General features: G+C 38.4%; 1 protein-coding gene across 1 annotated transcript; it reads right to left on the minus strand.

Annotated features, from left to right (window-relative positions):
• Window positions 1-4,425: 4,425 nt before the first annotated feature.
• On the minus strand, window positions 4,426-27,883 carry cep78 (centrosomal protein 78). The gene is made up of 16 exons (XM_056246494.1): window positions 27,615-27,883; window positions 26,299-26,559; window positions 25,369-25,538; window positions 22,832-22,904; window positions 21,818-21,921; window positions 21,572-21,746; window positions 20,412-20,525; window positions 19,310-19,374; window positions 18,861-18,954; window positions 18,678-18,777; window positions 17,666-17,708; window positions 17,364-17,501; window positions 5,866-5,943; window positions 5,629-5,783; window positions 5,342-5,480; window positions 4,426-4,758 (listed from the first exon to the last, which is right to left on the minus strand). The coding sequence occupies exons 2-16, from the start codon at window positions 26,549-26,551 to the stop codon at window positions 4,426-4,428; spliced, it is 2,034 nt and encodes a 677-aa protein (XP_056102469.1). The 5' UTR covers window positions 26,552-26,559; window positions 27,615-27,883.
• Between the last annotated feature and the right edge of the window lie 7 nt (window positions 27,884-27,890).

Below are 27,890 nucleotides of genomic sequence, written 5' to 3' on the forward strand. Positions count from 1 at the left end.
CTGAAGTGGACTGAGAGCTGTTACAGCGGAAAGAGTGTTCGTCTGAAGTGGACTGAGAGCTGTTACAGCGGAAAGAGTGTTCGTCTGAAGTGACTGAGCTGTTACAGCGGAAAGAGTGTTCGTCTGAAGTGACTGAGCTGTTACAGCGGAAAGAGTGTTCGTCTGAAGTGACTGAGCTGTTACAGCGGAAAGAGTGTTCGTCTGAAGTGGACTGAGAGCTGTTAAAGTGTGTGTGTGTGTGTGTGTGTGTGTGTGTGTGTGTGTGTGTGTGTGTGTGTGTGTGTGTGTGTGTGTGTGTGTGTGTGTGTGTGTGTGTGTGTGTGTGTGTGTGTGTGTGTGTGTGTGTGTGTGTGTGTGTGTGTGTGTGTGTGTGTGTGTGTGTGTGTGTGTGTGTGTGTGTGTGTGTGTGTGTGTGTGTGTGTGTGTGTGTGTGTGTGTGTGTGTGTGTGTGTGTGTGTGTGTGTGTGTGTGTGTGTGTGTGTGTGTGTGTGTGTGTGTGTGTGTGTGTGTGTGTGTGTGTGTGTGTGTGTGTGTGTGTGTGTGTGTGTGTGTGTGTGTGTGTGTGTGTTTTTATAAAGATAAATAAAGATACTCAAAAAGTGTACTTTACTACTGTCCACCACTGGTCCCATGTCACTTCTGTGTGTACACATGCTTCTTTCAAGTCATTTCCATTGTCAGTTTGAAATACTCTATAACGTTTCCCCAGACTTGTTTGTAGTTCTTTTTTCACGTAAGTGCAGATAGTCTAGGCAGAAATGCATATTATGTTCCTTTATTGTCTTTGTAAACAACATTAAAGAGATTATTTTCCGCATTTAGATTATATAGATATATATTAGCCTATATAGACCCATACTAATACAAAATTACTCAACTTAAAAGGTAACTAATAGCCGATTATAAATTAATAATTTATTTAATTTAATAATTAAATTTTAATCAAAAAAAATGACACCAAACCATCTGACAATACTGACCTCAGACCAAAACACGGCAAGTTAAGTCAGTTAAGCCTAATACCATACAGCAATGAATCGCAAAGGAGAGTGGGGGAAACTGATCATGTATGTTCATAACTCACAGTCACAACTCCTTTATTATTTTGGATTGGCAACCACGTAAACACATCGTAATGCAGCGTAAGCTACATTTAAAAACATCAAAATAGACCCGCTGTGAAATGTTAAACAAAATACAACTAAAGTTACACAAACATTGAATGTCTATGTTACACAAATACCGGTATGCCGCAAGTTGTGCCGCCTGGCCGTAAAGTGTTTCATCCACGCATGCGTGGTACCGATAGTGTAGGAAAACCGTGACGTCTTCTACTACGTAATTACGCGCATGCGTAGAACGGATCGTGCAGATGGAACGGATCGTGTACCGACAACAACTATGGCGCAGAGGACGTGAAACTGAGGCGAAGTTCATCGCTAAACGAGGAACTACCTCTATAATCTGGAACTGGTACACAGATATATTTCACTCGCCGAACACTGACTGAGAGCTGGAGAGTTTCGCTCTCCGTCAAGCCATCCACAAAACGCACTATTTCAGTTCATCCCAATGAATTCACAGTGTATCTGACGCACAGTAAACACTAGTTTGAGACGCCCGACTCGCCGTCGCTCTCCATGCAGAATTGACGTGCTACGTGTAAACGATATTATTTGTATTGTCCTGTGAATATACTGCTAATAATGCAGTTCATTAAAACTATTCAGCCTTTATGAGCAAGAAACTAATGCGCAAACGGCAATCTCATTTGATTACAGCAAATTAGTTTGATCGAATGCCGACGTGATTAATATTCATCAACCTGGCAGCTCATCAATCCTTAGTGCGGTTTATATTGTTATTAGTAGCAGAATTCGTAGTAGTATTATCTTATCAGTATTATTGTTAGTTTTTTTAACAGAAACACCGACCGACAATGTCTTAAGCAACACCAGTCCTAATTTCAGCTAAAATGACAAATAAGCATTCATACTGTTGTTACCAATTTTGAGTTGCGTGAGAAGTCACCCAGTAATCGGGTCCCACTGTTATTTCTGCATACATGTGAGTTTTGATTTGTATTAATGTCCTCAGTTACCTGCGGGGTTGTTCTGCACAGGCGCATCTGTAGCAGCGCTGGTCGATGGTTGAGCCTTGCTGCTGCTCTCCATCTCCTCAGGTAAGAAGTCACCCACAAACACATCGCTGCTGCTGCTCTCCATCTCCTCAGGTAAGAAGTCACCCACAAACACATCGCTGCTGCTGCTCTCCATCTCCTCAGGTAAGAAGTCACCCACAAACACGTCGCTGCTGCTGCTCTCCATCTCCTCAGGTAAGAAGTCACCCACAAACACATCGCTGCTGCTGCTCTCCATCTCCTCAGGTAAGAAGTCACCCACAAACACGTCGCTGCTGCTGCTCTCCATCTCCTCAGGTAAACATTCAAATGCATCCACGAACACGTCGCTGCTGCTGCTCTCCATCTCCTCAGGTAAACATTCAAATGCATCCACGAACACGTCGTATCTGCTGCTCTCCATCTCCTCAGGTAAACATTCAAATGCATCCACGAACACGTCGTATCTGCTGCTCTCCATCTCCTCAGGTAAACATTCAAATGCATCCACGAACACGTCGTATCTGCTGCTCTCCATCTCCTCAGGTAAACATTCAAATGCATCCACGAACACGTCGGTCCTGCTGCTCTCCATCTCCACAGGTAAGTTTGCAAGCATGTTACCTATTGTTTGTATCGAGACTGCAATTGTAAACTGTATTTCACTACTGTGTCACTCACTCACTCACTGCGTGTTTACTTTGCACTACAAGAGCTCCCCGCCTGTGACGTCATGAACAGAACTTACTGCATGTGACGTCACATGACCCGTCAAGCGAATCTGCTGTTAAGCGAGATTTAAGCGAAAACACATTTAAACCGTCATCATTTACTCACCCTTGTGTCGTTCCTATCACTTCAAAAAGTTCACAAAGAGATCGTTAAACTAATTTGTATGAATCGAGCGGTTTAATCCACGATTTCTGAGACCGATCGCTTAAGATTAACGTTAACGATCAGAATGGATTTAAGCCTTACTCCATTTCATGCAAATAATATCTACAACTCTGTAAACTCCGCATAAATTAAATACAATCTTCCTTGTCTTACACTGCATTTTCATAATTCACCTGCCTTTAGTAGCCTACAGGGTGTTTTTAATAATGGGACAAGAAGATAAGTCTCTGTCCAAACGGACCAATGTTTCCATTTCCCCAGACAGTAACTTACATGCTAAACTCTCAATAACACTCAAATAAACGCATTTTTCTTGAGGGAGCATCTTTCCCCTGGAATCAGAAGAGATTTCACTGTTATCTTCAGGGTCTGATTCAAAGGGGCCGGGAATTACACGTTGTCGTCTTTTCTTTTATATATATTTGCAGTAGCATTCCAACGCGTTTTGTTGTTGTTTACGTCCTTGAAATGGTTTTATATACAATAGGTTAGCCAGGGTTAAGATGATTTTTTTTCTCTTCTATTCTTAAACGTAATGCTTATTGTAATTAAGTTATTATTCAATAATTCCATGAATTATGTACATTTCAGACGATTATCGTTAAAACCTATAGGCAATTTGAATTCATATTGTTGCTATAACATCTTTAATTAAAATACAGGCAGTAAAATATTTAAATATTCACATGCTTGTCATAGAATAAACTTACATTCACATTAAAACTAAACATTAAAAACACAACTTTAAATAGAATTGTTGATTTAGTATCTGACATTAATGACACTTCATTCTGTATGGTAAACCTTTATCTAAATGTTACATTTTAAATTACACAATTATAAAGAAAGTCAAATAACGGTTTGTCAAATGATTAATTGTTTACTTCAAACTACTTAGAATATTTAACTAGTGAAAATCAGTGTTTTCAAAATCAAGAATCATTTAAATAGTTTAAAATAATTAGTATTCATTTTTATCAATAGTTTATATATAATGGATAATATTTTTAATGTTCAAATTTCTAATTGCATGAGATTTAAAAAATAATAATAATTATAATAATATATATATGATAAAGTTTGAATAGTATTTCAGAATCAGAAATCACCCTGGCAAAGCAGCAACACCATTAAAGACTAAAGAAAATTTCACACTGCAAACAGCAATGTGTTGCACTATGCCGGTTAAATGGTATGCAAAAATGGGTTTATTTTCAAATGAAACATTATTCATAGAAAAAAATATATCATAAAAAAAACATTAATATCTGTGAATAAACTACATCCTGAACCTAGAATGTCATGAAGCACAGCAACTTTTCAAACAAACATAATAGGATTATGACAGGTCACGATGACAGCTGTAACGAACATTTAAACAACCGGAGAAGCTCAAAGTTAACCAAGCTCTAGAACCCAACCAATCCAGCAGCACCCGACAGAGACCGATCCGAGCACACGGACCCGTTCGCCCGAGAGGACCGTGAGCCTTTGGACTGAAGACTGACTGAACTTGCTGAGCGAGAGCCTCCGCTGGCCCTCTGACGGCTCGAGGGGTCCGAGGACATCCGGCTCTGCTCCGGGGCCTCAAACTCAAGAGGCTCCTGTAACGTTTGGGAGGAACGACACAAGCCGACTGGAGTTAGAGGCACTTCGGGTTGGGAATGAGGCTGGGGAATGTCTTCAGCGATAGCAGGAGGTTCTGAGTGAGTCTTTGATTCAGGTCGAGGGACGTCTGCCATCTGTGTGGAGATTCGAGAAATAATAATAATGATATAAATAAAACAATAAATACACTATCATTCAAAAGTTTGGTGTAAGTGAGATTAATGATTTTTTTTTTATTACTCCGCTTATTTGTTAGGACTTCCCAATCGGAATAAAAATGTTTATGTTTTTGAAAGAAGTCTCTTCTGCTCACCAAGGCTGCATTTATTTGATCAGAAATACAGTAAAAATAAATGATAGTCGAATTAATAGTCGATCTCCGAATGCGAATGAACTGACTCCATATGAGGATATCCTCCATATCCCTTTTTAAAATACAATGTCAATATTATTTTTCACTAACGACAAAACAACAAATTATCCGTGAATTTATATGGAACTTTTAGAAGCTTTCCATCTTTACTCTCCTCCTTGTTACGTTGCATTCGGAGATCGACTATTTTTGACTGCCGGCGGCCGGAAGCAACAACAGCTACAGTGAGCTGTTCAAAACCTTTCTTTTTACTGCGGACACATACAAAATCTTACTGACCCCAAACTTTTGAATGGTAGTAAATAAATGTTCATTTTTTATTAAATAATTTTTGAATGTGTCACGGCTGAAGTCTCCCTCCTCTCCTCGTTTCTCTGGTTCTCTCGGCTGATGTGTGTCCGCTCTGTTGAGGAGAGCTGAGGATGCCCAAGAAGCCCGAAGTCTGATTGGTCAATTCCAGCCATAGACGCAAACCGGCCAAGCCTAACAGGAAGAAGTTCTCAATTAATCCCAACTAAATCTTAAAAGATTAGAAAGGCATCACGACTTCTGAAGAAAAAAGGCACAAAATTCATACAGTAGATGTAAAAATTTCAGATATATTAGATATCTGGTAACGGATCAGACAAACCCGGCATCTTTCAGCAGGTCCAGGAAGGCGTGGAATTTGTGGAAGGAGGATTCGATGCTTTCCAGCACATGTTCATCATCTAGAACAGAGGCGTTGAGATGGGCTTCAGACAGGGATTGATTCAGACTGCGCAAACGCTCATTCTCCAGTTCCAGCTACAGGAAGAGACATAATGAACATTACTTTCTGAAATGTTACTATTCATTTTGCCAACAGAATGACTGGAAATACTTGTACCTCCACCAGGCGAGAGTTGGTCTTCAGTCTGGTGTTCCTCTCCTCTGCCAGCCTCAGCCGACACTCTTCTAGCTCCACCTGTGGGTGAGCGGAGGAAGTGCACCACATTATACTTCATGTGTACAGTGGCACCACAATATCTAACTGTATATTAAAGGGGTCATATAATGCCATTTTTGTACAAGCTAATATGATTCTTTAGGGTCTAAATTAAAAGTTTGTAATATACTTTAATTAAAAATTCTCATTAGTATTGCAAGAAAACACTTATTTTACCTGGTCAAAAACAGCTCTGTTTTCAGCACGCCGTTTCAGTGCATATGACTTTAAATGATCATGAGCTTTGCTGACTCCGCCTCTCTGTTCTATGTGTCACCAGAGCCGGCTCTGGCATACACCGTTTGTAACACAATAACCATTAAAATGACTGCTGTGTTCGTTATTACACCCAAGAACAGAACACCACAATCGCTTAGACGCCATTCTGCTCATAGACAGTGCTCCAGCATATCAACAATGACCGCGCCGGTCCGCGCAGACTATGATTGACAGCTAGCGAGGGCGGGTCTGTGTTGAAACGCGGCTGTCGCGGCTGTCAATCAACAATCGTGGGAGGGGCGTCCGTTTTATTTACGTCACAAAATCGAACGGCTTGATTTGAGGCAGGGGAAAACATATTATAAGGAGATTAAAACAAAACCACTGGATGGATTTTTATCATTATATGATGTTTGTGTACAGACACTGCCAACACACATTTCAGTACAATCAACTTGTAAAAGTGCATGTACCATTATATGACCCCTTTAAAGCCATGCTTAAAAATGTAAGAATGTCTTTACATTAGATATAATATATACACCAAGTGCCACTGTACATATAGTACACTTTTTGGGCATTTTCTTTTTTCTTTTTGTTATATTAAGACCACAATAAAACTGTTTGGAAAACTTTATCATCACTATCATTGCTACTTTCATTAATTGGATTATTTTTACTATTATTATATTGTCCCAGACTTTCTGTCTTCAAACTATGAGTTAATCATAAAAATACTAACTATTACATGATTATTACATATTTATGACTAAATCTAAACAGAAGGACATGATCATAAGCCATTACCCACCACACCGAACAATTTAGCTTTGTTTTTATTTATTTTTCTTAAATTTGTGTATTTGTTTACCAACAGTGTGAGTGCATAGCTTGAGATGAAACATGAGATACGACTTAAAAAATGTAGGGAAAAGTATACACTGTTGAAAAATGTTACTGGACAAATTAAATAAACAGTCTTCAGAGTTTATTTTCTAAAGGGCCACTAGTGGCTCATACTGTACACTACCGGTCAAAGTTTTGGGAATAATTAAGTTTTTTTATGTTTTTGAAAGAAGTATCTTCCGCTCACCAAAGTTTTATCAAAAATACTGTAAAACAGTAATATTGTGAAATATTATTACAACTGTTTTCTATGTGAATATATGATCAAAGCTGTATTTTCAGCATCATTACTCCAGTCTTCAGTGTCACATGATCCTTCAGAAATCATTCTAATATGAGGATTTGATGCTCGAGAAACATTATTATTATCAATGTTGAAAACAGTTATGCTGCTTCATATTTTTATGGAAACCGTGATACACACCACTATTCAAAAATTTGGGGTCGGTAATATATATATTTTTTTAAAGAAATTATTACTTTCCTCAGACATTAAATTGTTTAAAAGTGACAGTAAAGACATTTATATTATGACTATTTCAAAAAGATTTATATTTCAAATAAGCACTGTTCTTTTTTAACTTTATATTCATCGAAGAATGTGTCCCTCTTTCCAACATTTCGTGTTTTCCATATTGATAAGCATTATTAATATATTAGCACCATTAATAATTGATAACAAATGATCAAGAAATCGGCATATTAGAATAATTTCAAAAGGAACATGAGACTGGAGTAATGATGCTGAAAATTCAGCTTTGATCACAGGAATACATTTCTTAAAAATATATTCAGATAGAAAACAGTTCTTTTAAATTGCAATAATAAAATATAGCTGCGAGCAGCGATTACGGGCCCAAGCCGGTGGCACCGCAACCCCGGTGCCTTTAGTTACCTAAAGGCACCAGGGTGGCGGTGCCGCCGGCTTGGGCCCTTCATCGCTGCTCGCAGCTATATTTATATATATATATATATATATATATATATAAAGCCGGTGGCACCGCCACCCTGGTGCCTTTAGGGTTATTGTGCACGACGTGACACAAAATATCTGCTTGCTATCTGCCGAACGGCTCTGGTAGTTTCGCTTCAGCACTGATGATGTTGTAGAAATAGTGCGCTCTGGTTGGTCTGGATTATTCGGGATTTTTTATTTTATACAGAAATAAATTCTTTATAATTCAGATGAGAATAAAGTTAGTAGGGCTGCAACTAACGATTATTTTAATAATCGATTAATCTGTCGATTATTTTTACGATTAATCGATGAATCGGATAATAAAAAAAAGCATTAATTTCCAATCCTTTATTAAAAAACAGAACTGACAGTGCAAATTCACCGTGAAAAAAAGTCCAGTGCAAAAAAATAGACTAACCAAAAACATACACATGTATGCTTTACATCTGCCAAATAATATATGCTTTTTAAAAATAAAGTGAGCTGCTGTCAGAACAATAAATAATTGATAAAAAATAAAGAAAAATACCAATCAGAAAACTTAACAGGATTTGTTTGAACGTCAGAACTTGCACTTCCTGCTGCCAGTTGGTGGCGCTATAACTTTGACTCACAATAGTCACATCCATGTGATCGGCCTCTTACAGCGAACATACTGTTGAAGTTTCATCAAGATCAGTTAATGTATGCAGAAGTTATAACACACTTCCTGTTTCCATTATTCGCCATAAATTTGTTTCCTCGCCACGGCCAAACCGTTCGAGATATCAAAAATCCCCTGGCAATTTTTCATCCTCAATGTCTTGACATCATGCTGACCGAGTTTCCTTGCGATTGGTTGAATTCTCTAGGAGGAGTATATCGAATTCCAGGGGCATACGCTTCCAAACAAACCATAATAGCCGACTTCCTGTTGGGCTGGGGTAAAAAGTAAAAGTACAAAGGATATATGAACCGATGAGATCTATATGTGTACCGAGTTTCATATTATTACATGGAAGCGTGTTTGATTTATGGACCAAGTTTTCGGACCCCGTTCCAGGGGGCGCTGTCGAGCCCCCCTGCCACGCCCGGGTACCAGCTTCAGCCCGGCCCTGATGGCCGCGGGTTCTGACCAGTGTGCAAAGTTTCAAGAGTTTTCGTGCACGTTAAGAGCCCCAAAAGTGCCCGAATAGTCGATAAAATAATAATAATAATAATAATAATAATAATAATAATAATAATAATAAATATAGCTGCGAGCAGCGATTACGGGCCCAAGCCGGTGGCACCGCAACCCCGGTGCCTTTAGTAACCTAAAGGCACCAGAGTGGCGGTGCCGCCGGCTTTGGCCCTTCATCGCTGCTCGCAGCTATATTTATATATATATATATATATATATATATATATATATATATATAACAAGCCGGTGGCACCGCCACCCTGGTGCCTTAAGGGTTACTGTGCATGACGGGTAATAACTTAACCCCGCTTTGACTGTTGAGAAGATGTGTGCTGTAGAGCTTGCATTGGTGTGGGCTCTGCAAAAGTGTGCATTGAGGGCACATATCATATGCGTGAGCAAACTTCTGAATCCTAAAATGAAAAATGAGACACCCTACGGTCTCATGGACTTAATGGACACATGAAATAAGTACACAAGATTGAAAGTTATATGAAGTGTGCCAAGACAGAATATTACTTGCCTGATCTGATTAGAAAAAATTGTTTTTGTGTGTGTGTGTGTGTGTGTGTGTGTGTGTGTGTGTGTGTGTGTGTGTGTGTGTGTGTGTGTGTGTGTGTGTGTGAGAGACGTGATTGAACAATGTAGACATAAAAACATACTCCGTCCTTTTGTTCATACAGGACATTATTCAAACTGCAAACTGTTTACTTATATTTGTGTACAATCGCAATAAAACACAACATTGTGCTTTTGTCAAACTGTAAACTACAAATGTCACCCAACCAAAATCTCTTACACACACACACGCGCACACACACACACACACACATACACGTAGTTTAAAAGCAAAAAAAAATCTTTTGGACATTCAGCATATTGCATTGGTTTTCATTTCTTGTTCTCGAACAGAGCCCTAATCTGTTTATTTTTTCAGTTACACATTCTACATTGATTAAAAAAGAAAAATCAAATGTGGTTTTATTATATACAGAAATAAATAATCTATCATTCAGATGAGAATAAAGTTAGTGTTAGTTTAAATGTTAAGGAAAACAAATATATGATCTGATATATAGCACATTCATTTAAAATTCATTCAGGTTCAATTACCAAACATACAAATCTTAATGTAATTTAAAGCAAACAATACATTTAAAATATATGGGTTGTATGCCTATTTTTTTATTTAAAAAGATATATATCCAAAAAGACAAGGCCTAAACTTTAACAAGGGTTAAACAATCACTGTAACAGACGCAATCACACACACACACACACAAACACACAAGTCAAATCACTTACATTTTAGATGCAATATTGACTTTTTTCTGTTTCAGCAGCGAAAATAGTTCAACAAAGATCACAGCAGAACCATCGAGCATCTCACAGCAACGCGTTCTCATTACTGAATGATTCAGCATTTTGAACGAATCGGTTGACTCAAAGATTCAATGACCAATCCATAATCTGTCTCATTCATGAATGACTCAACCGTTCGAACGAATTGTTTGAACGAATGAATCAATGACTCGCTCATTAAGACGGTCGCCTGGCGACACCTAATGACGGTTTAGTGTTATGTTTAAAAGTATCATTCTTCCCAACGATTTTTAATTCACTTATATTTAAAACAATCTCATAACATTATTTAATGCATTGTTATTTTTCAGTGTAAACGATTTAATTTGATCAGCCCTACCTAGGGTAAAAGCCATATAGTGTCTTATCATTCTAAATAATTGAATTTATTGATCAAATTTACAAATTAAAAATGAAAGATGAAGCATACATTTAATAAGACTGGACCGGGGTGCCCTGCATATATTACAATTTGCAGATTTAAATATACCATTGCCCCCCACCGTCAATTTGATGTGTGTGTTTGTGTGTGTGTGTGTGTGTGTGTGTGTTTAATAAAATCATTTAGTCACTACAATTAAAACCTGAACGGGTTTGCTTACTAAATTGTGAGCTGAACGAAAGTTGCAGCAAAGATCAGCAACCGGAGTCAAATTTCATTAATCACGAGTTGAGAGTGAGCGTCTCTCTCTGCTGTGTTATGCTGCATCACACGGGCATTCATAACGCTGCGCGTCCACGACGATGAGCGAGCAGAACAGAGTGAACGTTTTTTAGTTCATTCCTACTTCCATTGGAATTCCCTCGAGCGCTCTGCACGCACCACCATTATCAATGTCCGTGTGGACGTCCGCGATCGAACAGTGGAAACATTGGCTACTCCGTCATTTTATTCAAGAAGATCATTCAAACTGCAAAGTGTTTACTTATTTTTGGATACTCGCAATCAAACACAACATTGTGATTTTGTAAAATACATTCAAGAAATCCGCCCCCGAAATGGGGCTTCTTTTAAAATGAAACGAAAATGCTCACAGCTGCACGTCTTGTGGAGACGTCCGTTACTTTCGCTTTCAAGTTAGCGACTTTAAAGCCCCCAGCGGAGTCACGGTGGGAAAATATTCCCATAGTAGCATCCCTACAATTTAATACAATTGGCCTACCTGATTTTGAACACAAGAGGGCAGTAAAGCACTGTGAATGATTTTTATTTTTTTATTTTTTTGGCTAAACAACCATTCTGGCTGTTTTTAAACTTAAACATAAATCTTAAATTGAAAAAAAGGAATACAATGGGTTTAGTTCTAATATTAGTATAATTTTATAGAAAAATAAATGGTGTATAATTACATTTTAGAAAGATATGAGACATTTCCTGATTCTCTTTTTGACATAATCCCTCGCCATAGCAAAACCGTTTGAGATATTCAATATCCGTTCACAATTTAGCATCTTTAATGTATTTTCATCAAGTTGAAAAAGTTTTGTAACTGTAGATGAAAGTAACCCCCCCCCCACCCACTTTTGTCACAAAAGGTGGCGCTACTGAGCCCCTGCACCACGCCCGTTTCTGAAACTTTGCACATGTCTACTGGCTAATAAATGTGATCTGTCTGTCGAGTTTCATGCAATTTTAAGCAATTTCAGGCATGCTAAGAGTCTCAAAAGCATCCAAAAAGAATATTAAAGTTTGATGCGTTGCCATGGCAACAGTATCTAAGATATCAATAATCCTTTCACAGGTCTACATCTGGCGAGTGTCTACATTATACACATCAAGTTTGAAGCAAATCGGGTAAAAATAAGAGGGTGATTTCAAAGCATTTTGAAAGTGACACACTTCCTGCTGCCAGTTGGTGGCGATATAACTTTGACTCACAATAGTCACATCCATGTGATCGGCCTCTTACAGCGAACACACTGTTGAAGTTTCATCAAGATCAGTTAATGTATGCAGAAGTTATAACACACTTCCTGTTTCCTTTATTCGCCATAAATTCGTTTCCTCGCCACGGCCAAACCGTTCGAGATATCAGAAATCCCCTGGCAATTTTTCATCCTCAATGTCTTGACATCATGCTGACCGAGTTTCGTTGCGATTGGTTGAATTCTCTAGGAGGAGTATATCGAATTCCAGGGGCATACGCTTCCAAACAAACCATAATAGCCGACTTCCTGTTGGGCTGGGGTAAAAAGTAAAAGTACAAAGGATATATAAATCGATGAGATCTATATGTGTACCGAGTTTCATATTATTACATGCAAGCGTGTTTGATTTATGGACCAAGTTTTCGGACCCCGTTCCAGGGGGCGCTGTCGAGCCCCCCTGCCACACCCGGGTACCAGCTTCAGCCCGGCCCTGATGGCCACGGGTTCTGACCAGTGTGCAAAGTTTCAAGAGTTTTCGTGCACGTTAAGAGCCCCAAAAGTGCCCGAATAGTCGATAAAATAATAATAATAATAATAATAATAATAATAATAATAAATATATATATATATATATATATATATATATATATATATATAAATATAGCTGCGAGCAGCGATTACGGGCCCAAGCCGGTGGCACCGCAACCCCGGTGCCTTTAGTAACCTAAAGGCACCGGAGTGGCGGTGCCGCCGGCTTTGGCCCTTCATCGCTGCTCGCAGCTATATTTATATATATATATATATATATATATATATATATATATATATATATATATATATAAACAAGCCGGTGGCACCGCCACCCTGGTGCCTTAAGGGTTACTGTGCATGACGGGTAATAACTTAACCCCGCTTTGACTGTTGAGAAGATGTGTGCTGTAGAGCTTGCATTGGTGTGGGCTCTGCAAAAGTGTGCATTGAGGGCACATATCATATGCGTGAGCAAACTTCTGAATCCTAAAATGAAAAATGAGACACCCTACGGTCTCATGGACTTAATGGACACATGAAATAAGTACACAAGATTGAAAGTTATATGAAGTGTGCCAAGACAGAATATTACTTGCCTGATCTGATTAGAAAAAAATTGTTTGTGTGTGTGTGTGTGTGTGTGTGTGTGTGTGTGTGTGTGTGTGTGTGTGTGTGTGTGTGTGTGTGTGTGTGTGTGTGTGTGTGTGAGAGACGTGATTGAACAATGTAGACATAAAAACATACTCCGTCCTTTTGTTCATACAGGACATTATTCAAACTGCAAAGTGTTTACTTATATTTGTGTACAATCGCAATAAAACACAACATTGTGCTTTTGTCAAACTGTAAACTACAAATGTCACCCAACCAAAATCTCTTACACACACACACGCACACACACACACACACACACACATACACGTAGTTTAAAAGCAAAAAAAAATCTTTTGGACATTCAGCATATTGCATTGGTTTTCATTTCTTGTTCTCGAACAGAGCCCTAATCTGTTTATTTTTTCAGTTACACATTCTACATTGATTAAAAAAGAAAAATCAAATGTGTTTTTATTATATACAGAAATAAATAATCTATCATTCAGATGAGAATAAAGTTAGTGTTAGTTTAAATGTTAAGGAAAACAAATATATGATCTGATATATAGCACATTCATTTAAAATTCATTCAGGTTCAATTACCAAACATATGATACAAATCTTAATGTAATTTAAAGCAAACAATACATTTAAAATATATGGGTTGTATGCCTATTTTTTTATATAAAAAGATATATATCCAAAAAGACAAGGCCTAAACTTTAACAAGGGTTAAACAATCACTGTAACAGACACAATCACACACACACACACACACAAACACACAAGTCAAATCACTTACATTTTAGATGCAATATTGACTTTTTTCTGTTTCAGCAGCGAAAATAGTTAAACAAAGATCACAGCAGAACCATCGAGCATCTCACAGCAACGCGTTCTCATTACTGAATGATTCAGCATTTTGAACGAATCGGTTGACTCAAAGATTCAATGACCAATCCATAATGACTCAACCGTTCGAACGAATTGTTTGAACGAATGAATCAATGACTCGCTCATTAAGACGGTCGCCTGGCGACACCTAATGACGGTTTAGTGTTATGTTTAAAAGTATCATTCTTCCCAACGATTTTTAATTGACTTATATTTAAAACAATCTCATAACATTATTTAATGCATTGTTATTTTTCAGTGTAAACGATTTAATTTGATCAGCCCTACCTAGGGTAAAAGCCATATAGTGTCTTATCATTCTAAATAATTGAATTTATTGATCAAATTTACAAATTAAAAATGAAAGATGAAGCATACATTTAATAAGACTGGACCGGGGTGCCCTGCATATATTACAATTTGCAGATTTAAATATACCATTGCCCCCCACCGTCAATTTGATGTGTGTGTTTGTGTGTGTGTGTGTGTGTGTGTGTTTAATAAAATCATTTAGTCACTACAATTAAAACCTGAACGGGTTTGCTTACTAAATTGTGAGCTGAACGAAAGTTGCAGCAAAGATCAGCAACCGGAGTCAAATTTCATTAATCACGAGTTGAGAGTGAGCGTCTCTCTCTGCTGTGTTATGCTGCATCACACGGGCATTCATAACGCTGCGCGTCCATGACGATGAGCGAGCAGAACAGAGTGAACGTTTTTTAGTTCATTCCTACTTCCATAGGAATTCCCTCGAGCGCTCTGCACGCGCCACCATTATCAATGTCCGTGTGGACGTCCGCGATCGAACAGTGGAAACATTGGCTACTCCGTCATTTTATTCAAGAAGATCATTCAAACTGCAAAGTGTTTACTAATTTTTGGATGCTCGCAATCAAACACAACATTGTGATTTTGTAAAATACATTCAAGAAATCCGCCCCCGAAATGGGGCTTCTTTTAAAATGAAACGAAAATGCTCACGGCTGCACGTCTTGTGGAGACGTCCGTTACTTCCGCTTTCAAGTTAGCGACTTTAAAGCCCCCAGCGGGGATCACGGTGGGAAAATATTCCCATAGTAGCATCCCTACAATTTAATACAATTGGCCTACCTGATTTTGAACACAAGAGGGCAGTAAAGCACTGTGAATGATTTTTATTTTTTTATTTTTTTGGCTAAACAACCATTCTGGCTGTTTTTAAACTTAAACATAAATCTTAAATTGAAAAAAAGGAATACAATGGGTTTAGTTCTAATATTAGTATAATTTTATAGAAAAATAAATGGTGTATAATTACATTTTAGAAAGATATGAAACATTTCCTGATTCTCTTTTTGACATAATCCCTCGCCATAGCAAAACCGTTTGAGATATTCAATATCCGTTCACAATTTAGCATCTTTAATGTATTTTCATCAAGTTGAAAAAGTTTTGTAACTGTAGATGAAAGTAACCCCCCCCCCCCCACCCACTTTTGTCACAAAAGGTGGCGCTACTGAGCCCCTGCACCACGCCCGTTTCTGAAACTTTGCACATGTCTACTGGCTAATAAATGTGATCTGTCTGTCGAGTTTCATGCAATTTTAAGCAATTTCAGGCATGCTAAGAGTCTCAAAAGCATCCAAAAAGAATATTAAAGTTTGATTCGTTGCCATGGCAACAGTATCTAAGATATCAATAATCCTTTCACAGGTCTACATCTGGCGAGTGTCTACATTATACACATCAAGTTTGAAGCAAATCGGGTAAAAATAAGAGGGTGATTTCAAAGCATTTTGAAAGTGACACACTTCCTGCTGCCAGTTGGTGGCGCTATAACTTTGACTCACAATAGTCACATCCATGTGATCGGCTTCTTACAGCGAACACACTGTTGAAGTTTCATCAAGATCAGTTAATGTATGCAGAAGTTATAACACACTTCCTGTTTCCATTATTCGCCATAAATTTGTTTCCTCGTCACGGCCAAACCGTTCGAGATATGAAAAATCCCCTGGCAATTTTTCATCCTCAATGTCTTGACATCATGCTGACCGAGTTTCGTTGCGATTGGTTGAATTCTCTAGGAGGAGTATATCGAATTCCAGGGGCATACGCTTCCAAACAAACCATAATAGCCGACTTCCTGTTGGGCTGGGGTAAAAAGTAAAAGTACAAAGGATATATGAACCGATGAGATCTATATGTGTACCGAGTTTCATATTATTACATGGAAGCGTGTTTGATTTATGGACCAAGTTTTCGGACCCCGTTCCAGGGGGCGCTGTCGAGCCCCCCTGCCACGCCCGGGTACCAGCTTCAGCCCGGCCCTGATGGCCGCGGGTTCTGACCAGTGTGCAAAGTTTCAAGAGTTTTCGTGCACGTTAAGAGCCCCAAAAGTGCCCGAATAGTCGATAAAATAATAATAATAATAATAATAATAATAATAATCCTAAGGAAAACAATAGGGCCTTCGCCTTTTCAAGGCTTGGGCCCTAATAATAATCCTAAGGAAAACAATAGGGCCTTCGCCTTTTCAAGGCTTGGGCCCTAATAATAATCCTAAGGAAAACAATAGGGCCTTCGCCTTTTCAAGGCTTGGGCCCTAATAATAATAATAATAATCCTAAGGAAAACAATAGGGCCTTCGCCTTTTCAAGGCTTGGGCCCTAAATATTTTTTAAAATACTGTTTTACTGTGTTTTTCTTCATACAAATGCAGCCTTAGTGAGCACACGAGACTTTCAAAACTTTAACTTTCAGAAACTCATAATTATTTCAAACTTTTGACTGGTAGTGTATATTCACGTCACCTCTCTGAATAGTCTCTCATAATTAAAATGACATTTTGTTTTCCTCGCTGTCTTACCAAGCCTCCTCCTGCAATACACTCATGACACACATCAATCGCACAGACTGTGTTACCTGTAATCGGCTGTTCTCTGTCTGTAGTCTTCTGAACTGGAAGCTTGTGATTTTCTCCTGAGGACTCGGTACATGTGCATCATCCCCCTCCTCGGACTCGGACTCAGTCTCCACCGTTACCCTCACAGAGGTGGCGCTCTGATGAACAAAACCATCATGACAACCACATTAACAATAACAACAACTACAGAGCAACAAATCAGCAATTAGTAAGTCCCTTTGGATAAAAGTGCCTGCTAAATGAATAAAGTCAATGCAAAAACATCATTTACATAAACATAAAGCAATAAATCAGCCCTTACTTGAAAACTCTGGTCTGGCATCCCGTCAGCCTGTGACGCACCTCTTTATAGATCGACAAAGAGAGACACGTTCATGTATCTTATTGACTTGAATGGAAAAGCAGATCTGAATTCTATGAGGCAACAATGTTGATTTCATGTCATTTAAGTGCTTAATAAGAATGGCATATTTAATCTAAGTGTGTATATCAGATGTCAAACATAGTTTAAATCATTATTTTATTTATTTAAACTGTTATTAAAGGACAAATCCGGCGCAAAATGAACCTTTGGTCTAATAACACATTGTTACCTAGTCAACCGTTCTCTGAGATTTGTTTTCATGATTATCGAATGTAAAGAGTTTTATCTCTAAAAACTGTTTAGCGTATAACACTAGTATATAGGGCATAGAGTAATGAAAAATAAAAATCGCTAGTTAATACCACTAACAAGGCTCAAAATAGCCCCACACGAACACAGTAACATAATGAGGGTCCTTACATGCAAACCGAAGCATTGAGAACTTTGTAAGTGTACAGACCGTTTAATAAGAAGTTAATACCTTGTTAGTGGTATTAACTAGCGATTTTTATTTTTCATTACTCTATGCCCTATATACTAGTGTTATACGCTAAACAGTTTTTAGAGATAAAACTCTTTACATTTGATAATCATGAAAACAAATCTCAGAGAACGGTTGACTAGGTACCAATGTGTTATTAGACCAAAGGTTCATTTTGCTCCGGAGTTCTCCTTTAACTATTATTGTCAGTCCCTCAGCTCACCATCGGTGTCGCCAAACCGCTCCGTCTCCAAATTGTTTGTACCGGTACGCATGGGTCAGAGTTTGCATGCAGGTGCGCAGATTTTCCTGTCATGTTTGTTTTTATAAATCACAACTTATGCGTGGGAAGTGGCGTACGGCTCTTTCAGGGCACATTTTGTGCGACGCAACGGTTATAAACGAGGCCCCAGGTCCTGTCCTGTCTGAAACCGATCCTGAGACTGATATCACTTATCATGTGCTTACCTCTGTAAGCCCGCCCGTGCAGCAGTGCGCCATGGGACGTACCCCACTGACCCAGGCCGAGGAGGCCTCCACACAGAGTTTACTGAGGACCGGCGAGATCCTGCGGAGAATGATGGTGAACAGTCCAGTCAAACAGACTAAACATCTCACTGCTAGAAAAAACTAGCCAAGTAACTCAAATACCGATTCGATAAGTAGCTTTCCCTGCGTTCCTCCTCCTCAACTGCCGTGACTGATCAAGAGTGTCTTTAGGAGAAGAAGGTTTAAGCCACAGATACTGGAACACACAACACACTGACAATGAGGACGGCACATGTGATCAACTGACTGTTAGGGTGATGATACACAGGGCAACTTTTTGAGCAATGTTGCTGGGCAATGTTGCCGTCAACGGGCAACCACGTGAGACACAGGGCCCACGACCGACCTAAACTATCCAGATAGAAATTTATTGCCCATTTTCAATGGGAAAGTGCCCAAGCAACAATCGCTCGGCAAGATTGCCCAGCAACATTGCTCAAAATGTTGCCCTGTGTATCATCACCTTTAAAGATATTCATTACATTTTAATCAAGAAACAACAGATTCATGTAATATCTAATCATCTAAAACATTTGCAAAAGTTTTCAGACCTGTGAATCATGGCTTTTGGCGTTCATGAGAACTTTTTTGAGCACAGCTTTCACCACATTATTATCTAAAAGAAAAGGAAAGAGTTGACAAAGTAATGTGAACATGATTTGGAGTTTGAACACGTTGTCTCAGAGTGCAAGTGCTGGCCAAACATCCTCTTCTTGAGGAACTGTGATCATTTTATACATTAGAATATTAAAGCCAACATTAAATCCATGGGATTTTTATTGACCAGTCAGGAACTCAAATTCAGTGCAGAATTCTCTCTTATAAACCATATCAGATCAAATAGAGCTGATGTGGAAACCAGGAGAAACATTGTGCCATGAACGAACAAGTTATAGAAGGCTTTTCAATCCACAAATCACCAACATTGACTATGGATTTAATGTAACACTAACTGTAACCATGGTATTGTGGCAGAAACAGTTGAATGTTTTTACATTATTCATTTAAGGATTCCTACAACCTTTTGAGAGTGAAATTCTTGTGAGAGTGAAAGGGCTTTTCCATAAAGCCCCGCACAGGCCTCAAATCTAGACCCCAGCCGATCGACAGATTATCCGAATCCGAGTCGTGTCGTTTTTTATTTACACAGCCTATACTTCTGTTGCAGCCATTTCTTTTCGTTTCTTTATTAGGTTAATGTAGACAAATGTTCAGAGCATTGCATTATACAGACTTCAGCATTATATGTATCACCAAGGATCACTGTTTCAGCATAAATCTTCTTTACTGTTCTACTGAAGAAAAAAAGGCACCATCTTGGATGGCCTGAGGGTGAGTAAATTAACAGCAAATTTTAATTTATGGGTGAACTTTTAAGCAGTGCGACTGTTTTCAACATTGATAATAATCTGAACGATCTTGTGACACCGAAGACTGGAGTAATGATGCTGAAAATTCAGCTTTTCCAGCATAGTCAAATTACATTTTTAAATATATTCAAAAAGAAAGCAGTTATTTCAAATTGTAATAATATTTCACAATATTACTGTATTTTTAATTCAAATAAATGCAGCCTTGGTGAGCAGAAGAGACTTCTTTCAAAAACATTAAAAAATCTTCCTGACCCCAACCGCAAAGTTTTGGATGAGTTACCGATGAGTGGGTTTCTCCTGATGTCAAGCACACACAGAGTGGAATTGGACTGAAGCATCTTCTCTAGATCTTGCGCTCCTTCGTTCGAGATCCCACAGCGCTGCAGGTCCACCGCTAGAGGAACAGAAGGTGGAAATGTGGGTCTATGTGTGCTAGTCAAATATACCGTACATGCCCGTGTTAGAGTCGGTACTGAAATTTAAAAATGTGATGATAGCGAGCATTTCCCTCAAGCATTTTGAGCGCTGTTGAATGGATTCTTAAACACCTCTGATTGGCCATTGTGTTCACGCGCTCAACATATATGTCTCTGATTGGCCATTGTGTTCACGCGCTCAACATATATGTCTCTGATTGGCCATTGTGTTCACGCGCTCAACATATATGTCTCTGATTGGCCATTGTGTTCACGCGCTCAACAGATATATGTATACAGCATGTGATTGGCTGCAATGATCAACAATGACATCTTCGACGCTCTTCACCAAGCACTTACAAAGATACACACGGGAGCGTTTAAAAGCTGGCGTCTATCTAATATACAGATCATACGGATCCCTGATATATCGGCGCTTTCAAACGCTCCCGTGTGTATCTGTGTAAGCGCTCGATGAAGAGCGTCAAAGACAACATGTTTTTAAAGCGTTCTGAGCCAATCAGAGACATATATGTTGAGCGCGTGAACCCAATGGCCAATCAGAGACATACATGTGAGCGCATCGACACAATGGCCAATCAGAGACATATATGATGAGCGCGTGAACGCAAAGGCCAATCAGAGACATACATGTGAGCGCATCGACACAATGGCCAATCAGAGACATACATGTGAGCGCATCGACACAATGGCCAATCAGAGACATACATGTGAGCGCATCGACACAATGGCCAATCAGAGACATACATGTGAGCGCATCGACACAATGGCCAATCAGAGACATACATGTGAGCGCATCGACACAATGGCCAATCAGAGACATACATGTGAGCGCATCGACACAAAGGCCAATCAGAGGTGTTTGAGAATCTGTTCAACAGCGCTCATAATGCTAGAGGGAAATGCTGGTATCGTCACATTTTTAAAGTTTCAGTACGACTTGGTACCGAAGTTGGTACTTCTGACAACTCTAGCCTGTGTGTTGAAGAGTGACCTCTCAAACCTTTGACCCACAGGTCCTCTGTAAGCTCACGGGCGAGTGCCATTACTCCTCTGTCTCCGATCAGAATGTTGTCGTTGAGAGTAACTCTGCGTAGTCCTTTCATGGCCTCAAACTCAGCCCTCCTGTAGCGCAGCGTCTCCACCCACACCACACTGTGCCGCCTCACTGCCTGGTGCTAAACGACAGGTGAAACTCACGAATCCGCTTCCAGAGAAATTGATTATACTAATAAATGTGGACTTGTACCTTTATGATGTTCGCCATATGCTCCGCTCCCTGCCAGGTAATGTTACAGGAAGTGAAATCCACGGTCTTAATCGATGATGAATATTTCACACTCTGACAAATGACTGATTAAAGGACAATATAACAACAAAAATATTTTCTGCATTAATAACAATTCAATACATATAAACACAATGTTTGCATGTGTACAAAAACTTCTCGCATATGAGTGACCAGTGCTGAGTAGCAGTAACTGATTTCATGTAATATGGATTATGTAATCAGATTACACATATTAAGCACTTGCAATTAGATTATATTACAGTTTATAATACTTGTAATCAGACTATGGTTACTTTTTTATTGATTGCATGATTACATATTATTCACACAATGGCACAATCACACAATTCATAATTTATTGATTCTCCCCAATTCTTTTTTTTCATGTTTTAAAATGTAAAAAATAAAAGCATATTGTTTATGTACATTCAGAAAGTCATCTAGTTTTGTGAAATTGCACACACAGACCAGCCTAAAGTCAGAGGCCTTAACTACAATCGAGAGGCCACAAACCGCTGGGTTTACAGAAATCATTTCACTTTTAATATTTTCTCAACACTGCATATCAAATAATCTCCTGATTAATTATTATTTGAATTATCACTCAGTCATTTAACCCTGTATTTCTGTCTTTCAAACCCATTTTTATTATATTCTTTTATTATTTAAAAATTATTATTTTGATTTTAAATGTGTATGATTTAATTATTAAACTCACAGTCTGGGAAATCCTGGTGTTATGTAAGATTGAATGCTCTTTGTATTTTTTATCAATATGGTTACAATACTATACTATTCAATGCAATGTGATAAAAAAAATCATGTAACCAACAAAAATTTTTATCATGTAAATTGTAATCAGTAACGGACCCATTTTTTTTAAAGTTAGCTTACCCAACACTGTGAGTGGCATAAATCCTTATTTCCACAAGACAGTCAAAGTGAAATGTCAGAATGAAAACTTCAACTCACCTTCCAAACCTTGATCTGCGATCGGACAGTGTGCTAAAGAGAGATGCTCCAATGACGCACTCTTCGCTAAACCCTAAACAGAAATTAAAACGTTATTTGAACATGCTTTCAGACAACATTAAATTAAAGCTGCAGTCCGTAACTTTTTTTGTTCAAAATGTATAAAAATGACAAAATGCGAGTAAACCAGAAATCCATTTTCCAACCCGTGTTTTTGTCTTATCCTGAATCACTCCGGTACACCTATAATAAGTGTTTATATCGGGACTATTTTACACCTGTCGGATCGTACTGCTGCAGTGTGTGTGTGTGTGTGTGTGTGTGTGTGTGTGTGTGTGTGTGTGTGTTAGTCTCCAAGCTCTGGAGAATCACCTGTTTATAACAAACGCTGAACACAGTGGTGGAATGTAACGAAGTACAAATACTTTGTTACTTTACTTAAGTACATTTTTCACGTATCTGTACTTTACTTAAGTAGAATCAATAGTGCATACTTTTTACTTTTACTTTGTTACATTTTGCAGCAATTATTATACTTTCTACTCCACTACATTTCTACAACGTTTTGTTACATTTTCATTAAATTTTTATGATCAGTTTTTCCCTGCCAAAACGTCATCCTGACCGTCCGTTCATCGCACGTTTCTGTCTCACCAGTGAAGTTTGGTTGCCATAGATATATCAACCCGGTCACACTAAATGCGTCTCTATAGCACGCAGTGTGTTTATCGTGCAATTTATACGCGGAAATTAGTTTTTACATGCATAGGAAACGCATTGGTAGGTTTAGTAGTGATGTGGGGTGCGTGTGTATTATACGTTTGGTTAGGATTAATATGGCAAGCCAAGAGGTTCAGAATTACGCCATAAATGAATCGCGTTTACAGCCAAACGCCGTCATATACAGCGTTTTAACATAATATGTGTGTTTATATATATATATATATATACCGTATATAGTAAGCTTGATGTGTATATTGCCTAATTGCAAGCTTGTTCAGAAATGGTGACAAAAACTTGAAATATAACTGCTTTTCCATCATATTGAACATCATTATATGAGTATAAGGTTGAATCATTAATCATTAGAATATAGAAATTAAGAGAATAAATTGTTATGCAAGTACTTTTACTTTTAATACTTAAAGTACATTTAAAATCAGGTACTTTTTACTTAAGTAGGTTTGTCATTGTGGTACTTCTACTTTTACTGAAGTAAATATGTCTCTGGTTATTTGTACTTTTACTTAAGTACTGAGATTCAGTACTTCCTCCACCACTGGCTGAACAGAGGAGAGTCTGCTGGAGAAAAGAGAACGAGACAGAGCTCGTAATAAAACAAGAATCAACATCGGCTTGGCTTTTCGGAGATGGAGAACTGCAGGTTTGAAATGTTGTAAAAGATAATGGCGTTTTTATAACTCAACAGGAGAGTAGGGTGTTTTATTGAACAGATAAAGTGTCATATGTATCTCTCTAACAGAGTTCACTGTAAAGCATGATCTGTAGTGAAGTTCATCTCATTATAGTTGTTGTGCTGGAGTTTATTTTAAAGGAAGTACGGCGTGTATTAACGGCTAAAGCTACAGTAACGTCTTCAGCTCGTCAGTTTGAGGCTCTTTCCATCTAAACTGGTTAAATCTCTTAAGTCTAGTAGTGAATGTTTTATGAGGAGTAGGAGAATCATATTCATCCGCACAATGTTCTTCCGCAAAAATTCATGCGTTTTTGTTTTTAACCACTAGAGGGCCAAAAGTTACATAAACCCTATTCGGACGGGATTAACTTTACAAGGGTAGATGGAGTAATGTAATTTTACCACAGGACGTCTGTAATATAATTCGCATGGGATAAGATATCTCAGTAAAACTAGCAGAAGTGGGAGGGGTAACTCGATTTGCGCATCGGCGTCACTCTCCTGTCATCATGTGTGTATTACGTTGCTTCCTGATATCACGTGCGCAAACACATATAACCTATATTTATATATATATATAACAGTTAGGTCCGGTCAAAAGATGTATTAATTAAATTAAGATTGGATTGTGTTGGTAATAGGCACTTACCTAACGCTAAAAGAAGTTTCGTGCCTCTAACAAGTGCTTTCGATCTTCCTTCTGATCTGAATGGTGTGTGGGAAACACTTGAGTTTGCCACAGACTTTTCCCAGCATCTAGAATGCAACTGAATGCTTTTTCCAGTGTCTCCATACTTAAAAAAACTGCGGAAAACTACTTTTAAACAGGAAATGATGGAATATTTACGTACATATTTACAGCGGGTCTATTCGCGCTGGATTAGTGTTATCTGAGGTCATTTTTCTGGACCTTTTTACAGCAGGTAAAAGTCGCCGTAATCTTTACTGACACTGTCCGTAATGATAACCGAGACGGCACATTCGGACGGGCCAAAAATCACTGAGAAGCTCTGGTAATAATTACTTTACCCCTCATCTCCATGTTAAACTAACCCCATCCGAATAGGGCTATAGTGTACCTTTAAGTAATAATAAGATAAAACAAAAATAATAGCTGCACCTTGGTGAGAGCTGTGAGGTCCCTCTCTCTCAGTGGCAACCCGTGCAGATGAAGCGTCTTCAGGCTGCTCGACTCACACAGGCACTTCTGCACAGCCTTACACAACTGAAGCGTCATATTCCTGGAATGAATCACAGGAGTCTTCTTCTTATTATGGGCCTTGTAAGAACCTGAGAAGAAAAGACACTCAATCGTAACAAGAGTTTTGAGGATCCAGGGCAGCTTCCTCAAGGAAAACATTTCTATTTAACAAGTTACGTTGCAATTTAAAGGGTTAGTTCACCCCAAAATGAAAATTCTGTCAGTAATTACTCTCCCTCATGTTGTTCCAACCCCGTAAGACTTTCGTTCATCTTCGGAACACAAATGAAGATATTTCTGATTAAATCTGAGAGCTGGATCACTCCTCCATAGGCTTCTAAGGGATTGAAACTTGCCGGCCCAGAAAAGTTATTAAAGACATCTTAAAAATAGTCCGAGTGACTACAGTGGCTCAATCTTAAGTTTATCAAGCGACGAGAATACTTTTTGTGCGCAAAAAACAAACAAAAATAACGACTTTATTCAACTATTCATTTCCTTCTCTGTGGGCCTCGAGTGAGTTCGCATAGTGTAACAGCGCAGCGCTTCTGTGTTGTACGTCACACGCAGGCTCACTATTGGCCAACGCTGGTCATGTGTGTGTGTGTGTGTGTGTGTGTGTGTGTGACGGGGTTGGAACAACATGAGAATTAATAATTACTGACAGAATTTTCCTTTTGGGGTGAACTATCCCTTTAATTAAATAATAACTTGTGCTGGCCTGTACATAATATGTGCAGTACAGTTTAATATATTTCCAATAGATATTTTTTGTAAACACTATAACACATGTGCAACAGACACTCATTGTGCCTTCAGTGTATATTGTGTGGTTGTCTGTTCACTGACTTTGAGCTCCAGTGCTGGTGAGGTGACAGCTCTTGATGGACACATGCTGGAGGTGTTTGTTGATGGCCAGGGCTGACAGTACGGGCTTCCAGTCCGCTAGACTGATGTGATCCGGGTTGAAGTCTAACATCCCTCGACTCAGGCTGGCCTTCACCGCGCGGACAGGGGCCGATCCTTGAGCCGAACAGACATGATCGTAGAAACCTTCAAAGTCCTGAGCGCCTCTCCGGCGGATCTGAGCTGGTTCCAGCATCACGCAACCTAAATCAAGACAAGCGATGGAAACATCAAAGCTGTAGAAAAGATTTATGAACTACGACAGAATTGTGTGCAAGAGAAAAAGACATCAACAGGAAAAAAAGAGGATTTTTCTTGACTTCATATCTTAAAAACCATATGGAGATGGTATTAATGTAATAAAAGGCCACTTGATTGTCTGTTAACACACTTAAGCACACTTTTTCTAAATATAAACATACAAATATATTTAATTTGTAAACACTTTATGTTGATATTTAAACATATTTTTTATTATATTATAAAAGTACAGTTAATTTTCTATTGATTTCAATATACATGTATTATGAATAATGGTTCAAATGTTTTAAAAGTATTAGGGAAAAATATTGATCACACTTTGTATTAGGTGTCTTTAACTACTGTGTACTTGCATCAAAAAATAATGTACTTATTGTGTCCATATTGTATTGCAAAACACTTGCTGCTATTTATAGTAATAGTAATGTAATTGCACCCAAGACGATTAACATACACAAATCTTAAAGTTACTAAAATTACAGTAATTAATTACACCCAACACTGTCTTAAAGGTACAGTAACTAAACAGTGGGTGTGAAAAATTATAATGTAGGACTCAAATATATTGTATAATTAAATGAACGTGTGCAGAACAACGTGCAGAATGTGTCAACTTTCACTGCAATAAATTAAGCCACTTGAAGAATGAATATAATCAACTAAATAAAATAAGTAATCAGTATATTATCAGTAAATCCACCTGATAGTAACGTTATACAGAAGACCAGAAGAAAATAAATTCTCCTTTACTCTTCAGATCCTGATAGATAGCTGAAGAAAACATAGATATTAAATATACGTCAAAATAGCGTGTATCTAGCCACGTAATTTGGCCAGGTTATTCCTCAAATCTCTATGATAGATGTATGTATTATATGTATGTGTAACGTTACCTTTAATAACGAACATGAGTTTTGTTTTGTCTAAACTACATCAAGCGGTTTAAAGCTGATTTGCTGGTTTTATTTATCTGTTAAAATGAGTTAAAGGGGGATTACCTGTTTGTTAGTTCTGTTGTCGTGGTTTCCACTCTAGAGACTGATAACAAACCCAGCGTGTCAAAACAAACCGCGGTGGTTTGAAAGGGAAACCGCGTCTCATTCTGCGTGTGAAACTCCATCTGCGCATGTGCGATCAGCGCCTCCTGCTGGCCGGAGGTACAACAGCGTCACTTAAAGGGGCCACGTCAGGAAAAACAGGATTGTCCTTGCTTTACTGTTGTTGACGATTCAATATAATTAGTTATTCAAAAATCATCATGGTTTTGACATAAG

The sequence above is a fragment of the Rhinichthys klamathensis genome, unplaced genomic scaffold, assembly GCF_029890125.1.
Source record: "Rhinichthys klamathensis goyatoka isolate OS25496 unplaced genomic scaffold, OSU_Roscu_1.1 h1tg000040l_1, whole genome shotgun sequence".
NCBI classification, from domain to species: Eukaryota; Metazoa; Chordata; class Actinopteri; order Cypriniformes; family Leuciscidae; genus Rhinichthys; species Rhinichthys klamathensis.